At 41.8% G+C, this 15,557-nt stretch overlaps 1 protein-coding gene across 1 annotated transcript in view; it reads right to left on the bottom strand.

Annotated features, from left to right (window-relative positions):
• LOC128304569 (protein naked cuticle homolog) overlaps positions 1–10,551 on the bottom strand; it is a 45,348-nt gene extending 34,797 nt beyond the window's left edge. Inside the window, exon 1 of the mRNA XM_053041768.1 lies at positions 10,488–10,551. Within this exon, the coding sequence (XP_052897728.1) occupies positions 10,488–10,551 (64 nt within the window). The remainder of the gene's footprint in view (positions 1–10,487) is intronic.
• Positions 10,552–15,557: the final 5,006 nt, after the last annotated feature.

The raw sequence follows: 15,557 nt of genomic DNA, 5'->3' as shown, positions 1-15,557 counted from the left end.
TTCGCTTTATCACAATAATGCAGTACTGCAGTTTTGAGTATTTCCATTGCACACAAAAAAGTTTTTTCATTAAATCATTCATGATAGAAGGATATAGCACAATATTCTAATAATACTACGAAATGACTTTACTTAAGGATTAAGTTATATTTGTTCTATGTTCTAAAGTTTCATACTATATCTCTTCAAATCTAGACCGTATCCTATGCTTTATGCAACATAATAAACGTACTTTGAGCACTAAGACCAGCAATCCCACGCGAAAAGAAGCTCAAAGTAAACATACTCCAACGACGATAGAAATATCTCCATTCTGTGATGCACTTCAAAGGCAGTGAGAATGCAACTATATGAGTTATATTCCACGACTCATTCCTGTTATCATGTTCATGTTATGTTACTCTAATCTTTTGTTGGTGGAAGATTTATTTCACTATATTATAATAAATAAGAAACATTTAAATTTAAACATATCATAAACATTGCATTTGTTGAAACGATGAATGCTTTCCGATGGAAATAGAAATGAGAAATGAAGCTGTGGAAAAGAGTCAGTCGTGTTCCATATTCGTAACATAAAACAACAAATATTATTCACAAAACCTGCTGGATTAACTTGTGCAAATAGAAACAACTCGAGACAAACGTCGTTCAGTCAAGTAAAGCCATAACACCATAAGCTTTTTTACGATCCATCATTAAATAGAGAAATATCTGATAGTTAAGATATGCTGTAGATGGAAAACATTTCCTCAATTCAGCTGTTAATTAGTATTTGAGAAAAGCAAAAGTACCCATGTACTTGAGAACATTACCCGCGCATATTTTACGCGAGATATATGCATGGCGACATCATTATGTTGCTCATAAAGAACGCTTGATATGATTATAAAGAGACTGGTATATATACCATCGCAGTAGAATGAAACAAGTGAGAGTACCACACACTGTAATAGAATCTGAAAAAAAAATAAATCAGTTAAATAACGCAAAGCAACAATTAAGTTGTTGAAAAATTATCTTAACCACCATCAGAGATCAGAAAAAGTTAGATGTTTTTGATAAAACTCCTCCCCAAACTATTGGTCCTTCAATATAGAAACGACATTCGTATAACTAAGTAAACTCTAAAACAAATAAGAATTAAGGATTAGGGATTAATAAGGAACATATCAAACGTCGAGCTTTCCAAGACTAAAATGGAAAATATTTTCTGTCGTATGTTCGAAGTTAATATTATTCCTGGACGATGAGAATCAGGCCTGTCCAGAGATACTATAATGATACCGTCATATAATGCACTCGGTACTGCATCTAATGGATTCCACAACTAACTGACAATCGATGCAACCGTTGCTCCTGCATAAATATCCCATGCGTGCGCGTACATTGGCGTGTCGAAAAATTGGAAGCAAGAAAAATAGAGTGCCAATGAAGCTGCACACACGTCAATGTCAGTCGCTGGTGGATTGGTGCAGAAAACGGCAAACACGCAAAGGGAAGCTGCAGTATCACAACGAACACAAACGGCACGCGATCGGGGGATATCGCTGCAAGAAGTGATGCGCGTTTTGCACCTTACTATAATTAAAGCCATTTCCGCCCTCCGGCCCGCGAAAAAAGGTGGAAAAAGCGGCAGCTTTATCGCGTCGTTACAGGTGACGGGGGCCGTTTGTAGATGCGTTTTATTTTCAAACAGCATTCTCGTACGTGAAAGAAACTAATTCGACAATAAGCCTTGGTGAATGAATTTCACATTCTCTGTCATGTGAAGTACGAATTGAAAGAAAAATCATGAAAAGAAATATTCATCACAGTTTTTGCCGGGACAAGAATCTCAAGAGGTCTAGGCCTGCTATTTCTGGCCTGCCGCTACCAAATTCATTATCAGCCCGCCCCATTTAACATTTCCCTTTACCTTCAACAAAAACTGATTTAAAATTGAATTATTTAAGATTCTAGTGATGCTAAATGGAAACGTATTAATCAGGAAATCATCAGTAATAATTTGAGTAAGTGTATTCAGTAACTCAAGTATTTCAAATATCAAATAACACAAGGAATAGCTCATACGTCTAAGTCACCAAAAACCCAAAAGGCCGACTGGCAAACCGACTGGCAACAGCACCAGATAAATTTTAAAAAATATTAGTACGCCAGAAAAAGCTCAAAGACTAATATCGGAACAGCACTATTATTATTATTATTATTATTATGTGTTTGCGTTTGTTTTTTGGCCAGACATTCACCAGACCACGTCTTCGGTTTTTGGATTATCTTAACCAAGAATGTGGTTTGTTACAAACATGTCGGATTTTGGTTAAATCCTACAGTCGTTGCAGTAATAGCAGCGGCGCACCATATTGAGTGACAGATGGATTCAATTTAACAGCAACGAGAACGAATAATGTTTCATTCTTCGCTCGCATACCCATAATATCAATGCGGCCGGAACCATGAACAACCATGAACCGAAGCGAATTGGAGCAAAGGCACATAATAACATTTTCAAAGAGCGAAAACATCGAAATACCTGCCATAGGCTGACCGTTCGTAACAATAAGAAGCTGAAGCAGCCCCTGCAACAAGACACGGACAGGTTCGCTGTTTTGAGGTTTCGTTGCATTTGTTTGAAGCGCACTAGAGAAGCAAAAATTCGCCATCATATAAAAAAAAAACTGCGGCACGTAGTGAAATGCATTGGAAGAATACGTCCCAAAGGAGAATAGCGTATAACACAGCTCCTTGTTTATCATTCACCCTCCATGGCGATGTTGTCTTCTTCTGCCGGCTTCACGGCTATCTCGTTAACGTCGGTCAGACTAACGAAACGGCGGCAAAATTTGGCAACAAACGTGCGCCCTGGTGCTCTGGTCGCTGCGGTTTTTGTTGCAACTAAGTCCACCATCGGCGAAAGAAAACTACAGCGAGTTCGAGCCGTACCGCTCGTAAAAATACGCGCGGCCGCCACAATAATACACAAAACGCTTACACACACACAGCGGGCAACAACAACAACAACAAAAAGGAGCGGCAGAAACGGCCACCGAACTGAATCCGCGGCCCTGCTTTCGGCAAATGGCAGCAAAAAAGGAATTGGTGGATAAATTTCCCGTGGCTGTAGGCCGTGGCGGAGCATTACGCTGTAAACCATGGAGGCAACAAAAAAAAAACGTGTGCAGTCGCATCATAAGAAAGGTCGACAATAAGGCAATCAACAACAACAAAAATCCCCCACCAGCATATTAAATACCAAAGCAGCAGATCGGGGGAGCTGGGATGAAAAACTAAAACATTTTGACGAAAAGCAAAACCATGTGAGTCGGCGGAAATGTACCATCGGTTGTTTGAAAACTTGCCCCATGTCCCCCATTGCCAATTCCGTGCCAAGTCAGTGTCCTAGGATGGATGGAGGATGCACCTTGCTACCGCCATGCCAATATTCGCAAATATCACAACACGGACCACACTCCAGCATTTTCTTGGCGGTTCTTCATTTATGCGCTCCGTCACACCACAAGCTGATGATTACCTTTCGGAACATTTTCGACACATCCGGCTCCGCTCGATGGCGATGGGGTAATGGCGTCTCCCTCCATTGCTTTATCTGCTTTTTACCCACTTTAGTGTGTGCTTGTGTGTGAGTGTATGCATACTTTTTCATCATTCCTTAGTCGGTAAGTGGAAAAATTTTAATCATTTCCTACGGCAATTTGAAGCAAGCCTTTTTCAATGCACCTAAATATGAATGCACCTTGCGCTTCCCATGCGCCCGTACATCCAATGCAACCGCGCAACACGCGCGCGCCTCGCCCATCGGCTGGACGTAAAAGGACGTGTAGCCTATTGAAAAACAATCTTTCGCCCCAACAGTGCGCCGGCTCTTTGCGTGGTTAATTGTAGGGTGCTGTATACGAACAAATCGTTTCTCCTACCTTAACACTACACTCTCCCCCGGCAACATTTGAACGCTTTGCCCAAACAGAGACCGAAAAAGAACCGAGGGCCGCTGCAGCGTTGGCAGCTGGTACGTTTGTACAATTTTGCAACGGATTCGGAGTTTACTTTTTAGCTACAATGTTAATAATGATGAGTGAAGTACAATGTTGCATAATCGTGCATCAGAAACAACAGTTCGCGGAAAATGGGTTTTCAACAAAAGGTAGCAATAAAATGTCCGTGGCGTAAAGTTGAACTTGCTGTAAAGATGTACTGCTGGGTTAAATAAGTGGAGCTTTTCTCTGCCAACAGGGACAATTTTCACACTCAATCATTGATGTACGTGATAAGCTTTGAACTCGAATATGAAACTTAAATATCAGATCATTCTGACTGACTTATTTTTGGTTTTACAACAACCAAATGGTTTAGTTGTACACTTATCTCTTAATCTTAGAAGTTTGCTGCCCGTCACGTCGTATGAGTTTGTCGAAAAATTTTAATCAATTTCTACGGCAATTTGAAGCAAGTCTTTTTCAATTCACCTAAATATGAATAGGGAACGTATTTATGAATCAAAACAATATATAAATGTTGATCAGTTCCACCTCTTGCCCCATTATTTCCACAAATGGATGATCCGACAATAGAAGTTTCAACTCAAACCCGATGGGTTTCGGTTTAGGCGTATGTTGAAGCACACACCTGCCTAACTTCCAGGGCTTAGTCCTTGAGATCTTCATGTCCGGGTCCTTTATAACCACACTGCAAGTCGTCGCCTATGTTAGTTTCATTTTATTCTCCAACAAGTAGCCATTTTTACGGATATTTTAATTCTTTAAAGAAGCTCGTAGTTGCTCTTGAAGTCATCCACTTGAAAGACCACATCCACTACGAATTCTTAAGCAGTAACAAGGAAATTATGGTTTGCTCCCGTCTAGGAGCTTTACGAAAATTTGCCTTCTCTTGTGTTAGTAAATAAAACGCTAATGCTCAACATTCTGAAAAACATGTCAAGTTCTCTGCCGGATCCGGTAGTAAGTGTTGCGTTTTTGTACAGCAGACTCTAGCAACGGGCAAACCACAGCGCGTTCGCACGGTTCGTGTGCTGTATGTGCAAAACGAAAGGCACCTGAAGCAGTAACACCGGGACCAACAACACAAAAGCACAACAAAAGGCTACAATTTGCAACGCTTCCACATTTCATCACGGGGTAGCAGCAAAAGGCGATAAAGATTTCGCTCTTCCCTTTTGGGGCAGCCTGTGCACAACACGTCCATGGTGAGGCTGGTGGTGATATCCGTACGAAGCAGGACGTAACAGTGGACTCGAAGTAAGAGTTGTGCGGTTGTTACTTTTCCACCGGTGTAACCAGGCATCATTATCATTATCTCAATTTTCCCCACAGTTGCACTAATTTTCTGCTTGCTGCACACTGCATCCGATGCAAACGTGTAGCTTATGTGCACTCGTAACAACACTACGAAGCGAATGGCAAACCGTGGCAGTTTACAGCTTTTTGCTGTAACTTTGCAATGCTTCATATTCTAGAGGAAATCATCGGCCTAGAGATGCTCCGATTATGCCACAACAAGGGACAATTCTTAACCTATTGTGCTTATTTTATCCATCTGGTATGATATTGGTCTGAGTATGGTATTTGAAATTTTTATCACTTAATTATATTTATAATATCCGAGAGGTTGGACGATTAATGATAATCGAGTTTGCGATAGTGACTAAAAGAGCAAAATTCTCCGACACAATTTAGCGATTTTTGTGCGATTGATCGAGTTGTCAAAGTACCCACATGCAGTATCTGCATCATGCAGTAAGAGCATAAATAAATGCATAAATGCAATAGAATAAACGAAATGCCCAGCAAGCTGAGGACTTGAATTTGGACTTTAGGACTTAAGACAACAAGCATAAAATAACGTAAAATTTTGTTGATTATAAAAAGAATTCCACAGGAAATTGAAGGATTTTTTCGCTGAATATCGACATTGTCTCACAACCGAAGCCGATTCGTAACCGAGGCGTTCTATCATGGAAAATTTAACGGTAGACTTTCTTTGGTTATTGAATAATAATTCTGTACAATCAATGTGTCCACAAGGCTTGTTGTGGATAAACTATTTGATTGTTGTCTCCACTATAACTATGTCTTACCGTCTTGAAAGGCAAATATTTGGCATTTATTCAGTCCAATACTGTGAATTATTTGCGTAAATTTTCAAGTGAGCCGGCAGCATTTAAGCGATCTTGTGTACGATTATTTGAACAATACATCTTAATGCTATTCTTTCTGTATTCCAGGCGATGTGAATTCCAGTGATCTGATCCCACCGGTACCAAAATTAAATCTGGACATATTTTTGATGCGCAAATCTATGAGGCGCGCAAAAGGTTAATGTTCTAGAACTAGAATAGTTATAAATATTTTAGCTCTAATTATCCAAGATTTCAATCTTTTCTATTATTTACTTTAATATGTTAATATTTACTATAATATGGTTGTAGAGCCCAACTGAAATTATCTATTAGTGAGGCATTACTGTTAAGGAAAAAAAGACATGTTGTGACTGTTATGACAAGGCCTTTGCTAAAAGATGTCTTAAAATGCTTGTAATTTGAACAATTGGATTTAGTACCTCCTTACAAACCGTTCCACCAACTGATCGATCATAGAAAATATGCCCTAAAGATAATGTCGCGAACAGATGGTCCCAAACAGGAGGTTGAGGAATGCCACGTAAACAGTCCTCGGTTTTGAAGCTTTCTCGCTCACATGCCCTTCTATCTCAACGATCATAATTCTATTCAGTCGACCGATTTTTTTTTCCTCAAATTGCTGGCTGCTGGCAGAAAACCTTTTGCTTTAAACCATCTTTTCTAAGCATGAGAAGATCGCTTCAAAGCATGTCCTGATCGTTTAGTTTCCCGCTCCCCTCCATTTCACTGCCCAAAAGCATCGTTTGTGTGTTCGAATGCGTACGGGTGCGTAAATGTAAAAGCCGCAGCAAAGGAAAAAAGTTAGGGAACTTCGTCATCGTAAAAGGGTCGCTGCCGGTGTGCGAGGTAGGTTAAGGGAAACGGGGGGCGAAATGAGCCGCTTTTGTCGGATGCCGTCCTATTTTACAGTACAAAGCATCAAAGCACATACACGGACGCATCGATCTATCAGGCAGGCTATCGATGACCGATGAATATGACATAGAAACACACAACCTGCAAAGCAGAGTAGGAAACATCCTTTCACAAGCGTCATCCTTTCAAGCTAGAAAATGAATTGAACTAGTTAGGCAAGAATAGGAAAACATAAGAGAAATAGCTTTCTGTTTCATTCTCTCCGACAGGCCACAAAGGTTTAAAAGCGATCCTCCGCCAGTAAAAAGCCATGAAGTAAGAACCAATTCACAATAACACAAAAATCCCGAGAACGCACGTATCTTTACCGTGTCCCTTCACCCTCCGTCCACTCGCTTCCCTCCTTCCCTTCTTCGTTCGCTTCCCACTGCTTTCATCCACTTTTCATTTCACCATCTTTTCCATCTCCATTTCCTTCTTTAGTAGGCAAAACGCTCGACGCCAACGTGATTGTTGTCTTCTTTTTCTTCTTCGCTGTGGTGGTGAAACGGATGGACCGGATAAGGGATGACGAAAAGGAAGGTGTAAAAACTCGACACAAATGACGAAAAGAAGAAGAAAACACCACAAAGCGCACCGAAACACCGAAGGTACGGGGGGAAAAAATAGTAAGAAACGGCGAAAAGCGAAGCGCAGAGAAAGAAGAACCACCGCCGCGACCCCGACCGATACGAAGCATAAAAGCAATATGAAAGAAAAGAAATACATAAATGTGGAAAAAAACAATTCCACACACACACACACACGCGCGCGCATACACGCACGGCATCGGCATGAAAAGAAGAAAGAAACCGAAAAGGGATCCCGCGCGGCTGCGCACTATCTATTAGGAGTTGTGGAGTTTTTGGTACCGGGGAAGACAACAAGTGGCGGTAGAAGGGATGCTCCATAGGCTGTGTGTGTGTGACATACACAAGGGCAACCCGAGGGGGGGTAGACCGAGGTGGAACAATTCCGAAAACGCGACCGAAATAGGAATGCCACCGAATGGCGCACACACACACACACACACACGGTTGGTCAACGGGCAACGGGAGCATGTGTGTGAACGGTTGAGTGCAAGAGAAAACGAAGGACGCGGCATTGGGCGACGAGGAAGAGCCTAAGAGGCGCAATGTGAACGAAAAAGCGGAGCGGTCAAAAAGAATCGAAAAACCCCCACAAGCATGTTCACCGTGCAGGGCGAAGGGAACGCCCGGGAGGGGTGGAAAGAAGCGGGGTTCGGCTGTTTTTAGGGTACCGCGCCAAAGGGATGAGCGGGAAGGGATGCTGAAGCCACAGGCATGCACGCACTCTCGCGTCAAAAAGCGTCCCAACCGATCGGGAAAGAAAGAGAAATCGACATTTGAACAGCACAACAACAACAACAACAACAACGCACACAAGAAAAAAGAAAAGCCGACAGATCATATGTACGCATCGAAAAACCCGGCACCGGCGTATTCGAACACACCGCGTAAGTGTGAAAGAGACCTCTAGAGCTGGTAGAAGAGCGTGGCACAGCTGCAAGTGGTGGTCATGACGGGCCGTAGGCGTGTGGAAGAGCGGGAGCTACAAATACGATCGTTCGTGCGCGAAGAGCATGATCGGACGCACAAAGAGAGGAAAAAAGAGAAACACGCAATGCGTGAGACACGGCCGACCCGCGGGTGGGTGGATGAACACGCATGATAATGACGCTGAAGATCATCACACACACACACACACACACAAACAGAGTCACACGTATACGCACGCAGCCATACGCACCCGCTACGCACACGGTTCGGTAACTTCAGCAACATCAACGGAGGTGAGCTCTTGCTCACGTTGTTTTTCTATTTTTCATACAAGCGATTCCGCTGGCAATCTACTTGTTGGATGACGGCTCGGTTAAAGCGGGCTTTGCTCACCTTACCGCAACAACTTCAAGGTTTACCGAAAGGGCAAGAAAACGATATCACACGACGCGAATCCACTAAGCTTTTCTGGCTTTTGCTTTACTATTTGATTCGAACTGTCGCATCGCATTTGAGAAAATTAATCGAGAAGCATTAGAATATCTACAGCTTTAACATTTAAACCAACAGTTTTATAGTGCGACAATTAAAATATAAAACTACGGCTGTCAAAAGTTTTTGCGCTACGGGGCCGCAGCAAACTCTTCCCGAGCACATCCTGGATCGCCCTTTAACATCATTCCCCCCCGTTTTCCATCCGCAACAGTAACTAGGTCAAAACCATCTGCCAAATCCGAGGGGCCAGGCACGTAACGGCGAGAAAATGGCCCGCGGTGCAAGAATGGCTCCAACCAAACGACGCCAAGTGTGTGCGAGGTGTGAAAATGAGCCGCAGAGCTACACCGTGGAGCAGTAAGCCAGATGGTACCACTGCCCGGCGCGCTACTGCTGCTACGCAACCGTACATACACACGCGCCATCTTTGATGAATGGGGGTATTTTTTTTTTTCGTTGTTGTTCCAAATAACCGAACAACCCGAGTGGACCGGAAAGAAGCGTACGTGCGTGCTTGTGCATCCCAATTGACACACCGCAAAAGGTACAAAACGTCTTTTGCTCGTTCCTGCGGTAGTTCCATTGCTGTATTTTCCGAAACAATAATGTGAATTAATGGCATGAATTAAATTAATTTCAGCAGACGTTACGCAAAATGGTAAAAATTGGGTAGAATAGCCAGCGAAACTTCAAATTCTTAAATAACCTGCAGTGGGTAAGCGCTTGTTTTCCTTCTTTAGTTTTAACTTATTCTAGTTAAGACTACACCCCAAGGATTTTCATGACACTCTCTCCACCCAGATACATTCTTTGCCTTAATGTTTCGACACGTCATCGCTCCTACCATTCCGGGTACGGCCCATTGGAATCGTTTAAGCTATTTCATAGCGATGACAGAAGCGAATGGGGTTGAAGGGCACGTCCTAAGCTGGGAGGATTAGGCCCGAAAAACTTTTCCCAACCAGAGTGAGGGGAGATGGCAAACACGGGGAAACCACGCCGATTCTAGTGATGAACAATATATTGCACAGGAGACGTCTAACAGCTTATGTTGGCAAAGACCTGGGGTTTTCTTGTGCTTCTCTTTTTGGTGATGTCCTCTGAATCATCTCACAGCGTTAATGGGATGGTTGGCAAAGTGCGTTTTCTTTCTTAGGGTCACCATCGGGCGGCATGATCTTCGAAAGCGGCAGCTTGACATTTGGCAACCTGATAATGGTGGCAGTGGAATACATTAAGCACCATCTGGCACAATTTCTACGCCGTCTGCAGAGAAATCCTGCAGTGCAATAGATTCAGTAATATTTTTCGAAAAGTTTACGGTGTTCAAGCCTTATTGAAAGAATACCAAATGAAAAGAACATCCAGATGGAAGAGAAGGCATAATGTGAGAAGACACTTACCTGTGAATTGTTTGTAGCCGCCGAGTATCTTATGTTTCCACCATTTAACAATATTTCCTGCCATCGCGCCTGAGAGTGAGGTGCCACAAAACACACGAATCAAGCAGTTTGACGTTTTCTAGTTACGATTTATGTATGATGCTGCAATTTCATTCAAACACCTCGCTAATGCTTACACTACAATTAAATGCGGGGGTTCCTAGACGGTTTTCCTCGCTTCCCCATAACATTCGCTAGCCTCAACACCACCGGCTGCGGCTTCACCTTTCACGAAACACACCGACACACACGCAAACACACCCGTCTAGGCACGGTACACACTATTTTCCCATTTTTTCACCAACTTGCACACGGTGCACCGCACATTTCTCGCACGCACGTTACCGGGCGCCAGTGACACTAGGGCGTTTACTTGGATTGCACTTTTTCGCACCATTCGCCACTACCACGCACACTTCGATTGGCCGCGATTTTTCGACGAAACTACATCACCTCGACTTTCAAACCAACACACCAAGGTAACTATTTTGGAAAACGCGATCACAGCGATCACGGTTTGTTCTAGCACCGGTTTTTGTGTTGACAGATGGTGCAGTGTAAGTGCAGTTACGTTTACTGTAAGGAAATAATGACACATAAATGTAAATTATTCGTAATTTCGTCGGAAGCTCCAATGAACGTCCAGATAAGCATAGTTTATGTTATAATCAATTCATCTAGAGCCCCCGTTCCCGCTAGCTAGGAAATATTAAAGTACACACGCTAAATCTTAATGCACAGAAGATGTATGTTCTGGTTCTTCATCCATCTGCTCGCAAAACTCGCTACAAATTTCCTCAATGAGCAAAACGGACGTTCAATTTCGCCCATTCGAAATTGAGCGGGAATTGAATTTGAACGTTAGTATGCTTTCCGCGTAACATAACGTGGCCACAAAACAAACGTCGTTGTGTTGGTGCACATTCTACCCAATAGTGCCTTGGTGTTGGTACTGTCTCGCACATTATGGTGTGCGTGTTTATGCTTCTCCTTTCCACTACACCAACTGCTGCTACTGCTATGTTTCGATGGAAAGAAGCTGCTTTTGTGTTGTGATTTTACTCTTGAATTGTTTATGTTTGGTTGAAGACTTTAACCATTGCAACAACATTTTTCCGAATTCTTCTATACGAACTACTGTTGCAAATAGCTGTAACAATTCCGTACTTGCTTGATTCATAAAAAACTATACACCAGCGCGTTGGTTGCACGGTACACGGTAGAAAAAGAATTGAAAAATGTAAAGTCGAAAAACGGGCAAGACTAAAACACAACGCACGAAATAATGCAGCAGATACAATGGCCGTCTTTCAGCACGATACATGTTAAACTATTGTTCCGGATGCTGGCGGACTGAAGACAGTTCAAAACACAGTACATAACGTAACACACAGTAACATAACGCGTAAATAGCACCATTCGTAATTCCCTTTAATGTGCACATTTTTTAAACGATTTGGTCGTACTAAAATCATTAGACTACGCATAACAATACAACAAACAACTGCAATGAACACACTGTTAGCAGATGCATATAACCACCTGAACTTTCCATTAAACCATCAAGCACTGAATACGTTTGTTTTGTTTTGGTCAGATCTCGCGATACATAATCGCGTAAAAAGAATCACTAGTAAATACAGCAAGTGCGAGTAGTTTCTTTTTTCACAGGCACTAACAACGAGCACGGCACATCGTACGTCCGCACGCTTTGAAAGTAACAATACAAGTAATAGGGAGTAAGAGAAAAAGTCACATTCCGTCTGCTCGTATCTCTCTGCTTTTCTTGCTTCTCTCGGCGTTGCGTTTGTGTGTTGCTCTGGCAGGTATGTGTGTGCATATGACGCGGTGGTTGCTACGGTGAGAAGAAGCAACAAACGAGCGAGAAGGAGCATGTTTTAAATTATGTGATTATTATAGTTAAAATAAAATTTCAAATTCAAATTTCAAATTTATAATAAATTTCAAAATGTGCATCAATTAACATAAAATAATTGTACAGTGTGTTTGTGTGTTTCGCTCTGTGCACATCCGAAAAAAACTGTGACGGAAGCGCAATCCCGTTGTGCGAGAGCGCTTCCATCACTGCTGTCGGGAGAGAATGAACATTGAGAGAATTCAATTGAGAATTTGGATCCCATACAAAATTGGCTCCTTGGGTTGATTTCTCGAGAGGAACTTGGGGCCAAACAACCCCCTTCGAACCATAAAATAATACTGTATTTTCCTTATAGCTCTTGATCTCTTGATAGCCAAATAAACAGGAGTCGGGACAGTTTTCATGAATTTTGAAAATAAATTAATTTATAATAATTACGTTATTATGTGTATAATTATGCGATCCGCTACAATAGCGTTTCTCGGGGACTGCGGGGGATATTGTATCGGGGACAGTATTTTTTTATTTTATAATACAGGCAGTCCCCGAGAAACGCTATTATAGCGGACCGCTATAACCGGGGAAAAATCCGCGTAACTCGAATTTCCGCGTAAGTCGAATCCTGGAGCAATTTCGTTTATACCTCCAAGTCACAGAGTCGACTCTCTCCTCTGCATTTAAATACGGCAGCGAATCAGGCGATTTTTAGAAAGATTACATTAAAATAAATTAAAAACAAATGTTTTTTTGTGACAAAAAAGGTATTTTCGACCAATTTTTCACCATTTTGCCTAAATTTTCTGCTATAAACTAGCTCAGCTGTCAATTTTCTAAAAAACGCGTATCTCCGAATCTGCGTGTAAGCGGAACCGCGTATCTTGGAGACTGCCTGTATTTCGTGGAGCTTCCACAGCTTGTGGAATTACTTTGACTTGTTTAATTGTTTAGCCGGTTTGGCCGAGAGGAACTAGAGAGTTTTCTTAAAATAGGTTATTAAGTTCAAGAAAATGTGACATATTGTTAATAAACAAGTACAAGTATTCCCCGAGATACGCGGTTTCTCTTATACGCGGATTCGGATATACGGGGTTTTTAGAAATTTGACAACTGAGTTAGTTTATTGCCCAAAAAATTTGAAGTTTATTGCAAAAAGGTGAAAAAATGGTTAAAAAAAAACTTTTGTGTGTCATATAATACATTCGTTTTTAACTTATTTTATGCATTCTTTCTAAAAATCGCCTAAATTGCTGAATAAATAAATTGCAGAGAAGAAAATTAATTATCCAACTTTGTAGTACAAGCAGTTTTACTCTCAGATAATACCTCACGCGAAAATTCGAGATACGCGTATCTTCCTGGGATATAATAGCGTATCTCGGGGACTGCCTGTCGGATAAGCCGGATTAGTCGGGCTCCGGATTATCGAGTTCCAGTACTCACATACTCCTCTGAGACATGGACTTTGTCCAAAACTGACGAAACCATCTTAGCCACGTTCGAGGGAAGGATGCTCAGAAGGATTTTTGCTGATACTGAGAAGGAGCCGGTACAATGACGAGTTCTATGAGCTCTACAACGAAATCCCTGTCGTACGGCGGGTTAGACTCGCTAGACTTTGGTGGGTTGTCACGTCATGAGAATAAGACCGGACGAACCAACCCGTAAAATTAATTTAAGTCAGTTTCGTTGATACGAAAGGCCGGATTTGTAGATTCGCAGACAACGTCGCTCGACCGTAAGCGGTTTAGCGGATTTTTACAGCAGACCAAGACCGCGATGCGGTTGTAGCGCCTGATAAGTAAGTAATTGTATAAAAATGAAATACAATATGAAGTTGTTTTCGTGATGTTCGTTGGGGTACATCAAATCATTCCATGAATTGCGAAGGAACTTCTTCAAATCAATCCCCATACTATACTAATCATACTAGCAAAATATGCGTTTATTGTTAGCAACTAACTCATGCTGATTTCGAATTCACAACATTCTGCTTTTGCTCTATTCATCGCACGAAAAGTTTCCGAACTTGAACTTTTCATCCTGTTAGCACTATTAGCTGAAATTCACGCCATGCCTTCCCTACCGATAGGTCGTAATTAGAAAATGTTGCATTCTCGCCCCAATCATTTTTTTTCCGGCTGTGTTATTGTGTGTGCTGATGCTAATCAGCTGAAGCAACTTTCAACCGAAACGAATTGCATTACTGCATCAACCAGACCAAACAGTGTAACCAGATCATGGATCTCTGGGATAAAAAGTGGTTATTTCGGCCCATGCTCGCAAAGAAAATTCTGCTAAAAACGTGACTCAAAATTATACTTGCCATCATTTGCTGGTTCGGGCAAATAAGTATTATTCGAAATTAAAGGCAACCTACAAAGATGCCTTTCGAACAATGCAAAGCGTTATTTGAACTTTAATTACAACGATTCAAATTTCCCATTGACGATTTGTGAAACATTGTGATCACTGCAGGAAATAATGAGAACTATCGATGAACTGGCCACAAAATCCATCCGTAGTCGACGTTAAAAACCTGCACTTTGGTCCTTTGTCCATCTGAGTGTGTCGGATCGGATCGTACCGTTCGGTTCTCTGAATTTCTTATGCTTCTCATTGTTTTCGTATGCATTTACCATTCTTGTTTCACTCGATCGCACTGAGCGAAACAATAGCTGAATGGTGAAGTTATCTTCAATTTGACACGGTTCCGTAATTTACCCCCCCTCACAGCTGCAAAACTCTTGCCTCAAAGGTGTTCATGCACGACGCGTAAGGATGAGGTGCAATGATGGGGTAGTCCAAGATCGACAATCAAAATTTCAAATTATGCCTTAATGTTCCATCGATCAAAAATTGCCGTGCACGTTCCGCATCGGAACAGTTCGTGCAGGCATGCAGCGCTGCATCTGGCGTGTGGGACGGTTAGTAGCGTTGAATTGAGGAAGGAAGAAAATGACGATGTGCACAAAGGAATACATATATAAACAAACCCGTAACAATTCATGTAAGCTTGCTTACACTGTTCGAATGTAATTGAAATATTAAGATCGATTAGTTCAACGCCAGTATGATGCTAAAAAGACGACTTAGCAAGCAAGAATAAATGAATGGCTTCATTTATCATTTAATAATAAAAACAAAAATAAATT

Source organism: Anopheles moucheti, chromosome 3 (genome assembly GCF_943734755.1).
Source record: "Anopheles moucheti chromosome 3, idAnoMoucSN_F20_07, whole genome shotgun sequence".
Taxonomy (NCBI): domain Eukaryota; kingdom Metazoa; phylum Arthropoda; class Insecta; order Diptera; family Culicidae; genus Anopheles; species Anopheles moucheti.
Note: the sequence above shows the minus strand (reverse complement) of the source record. Positions and strands in the feature narration are given on the sequence as shown.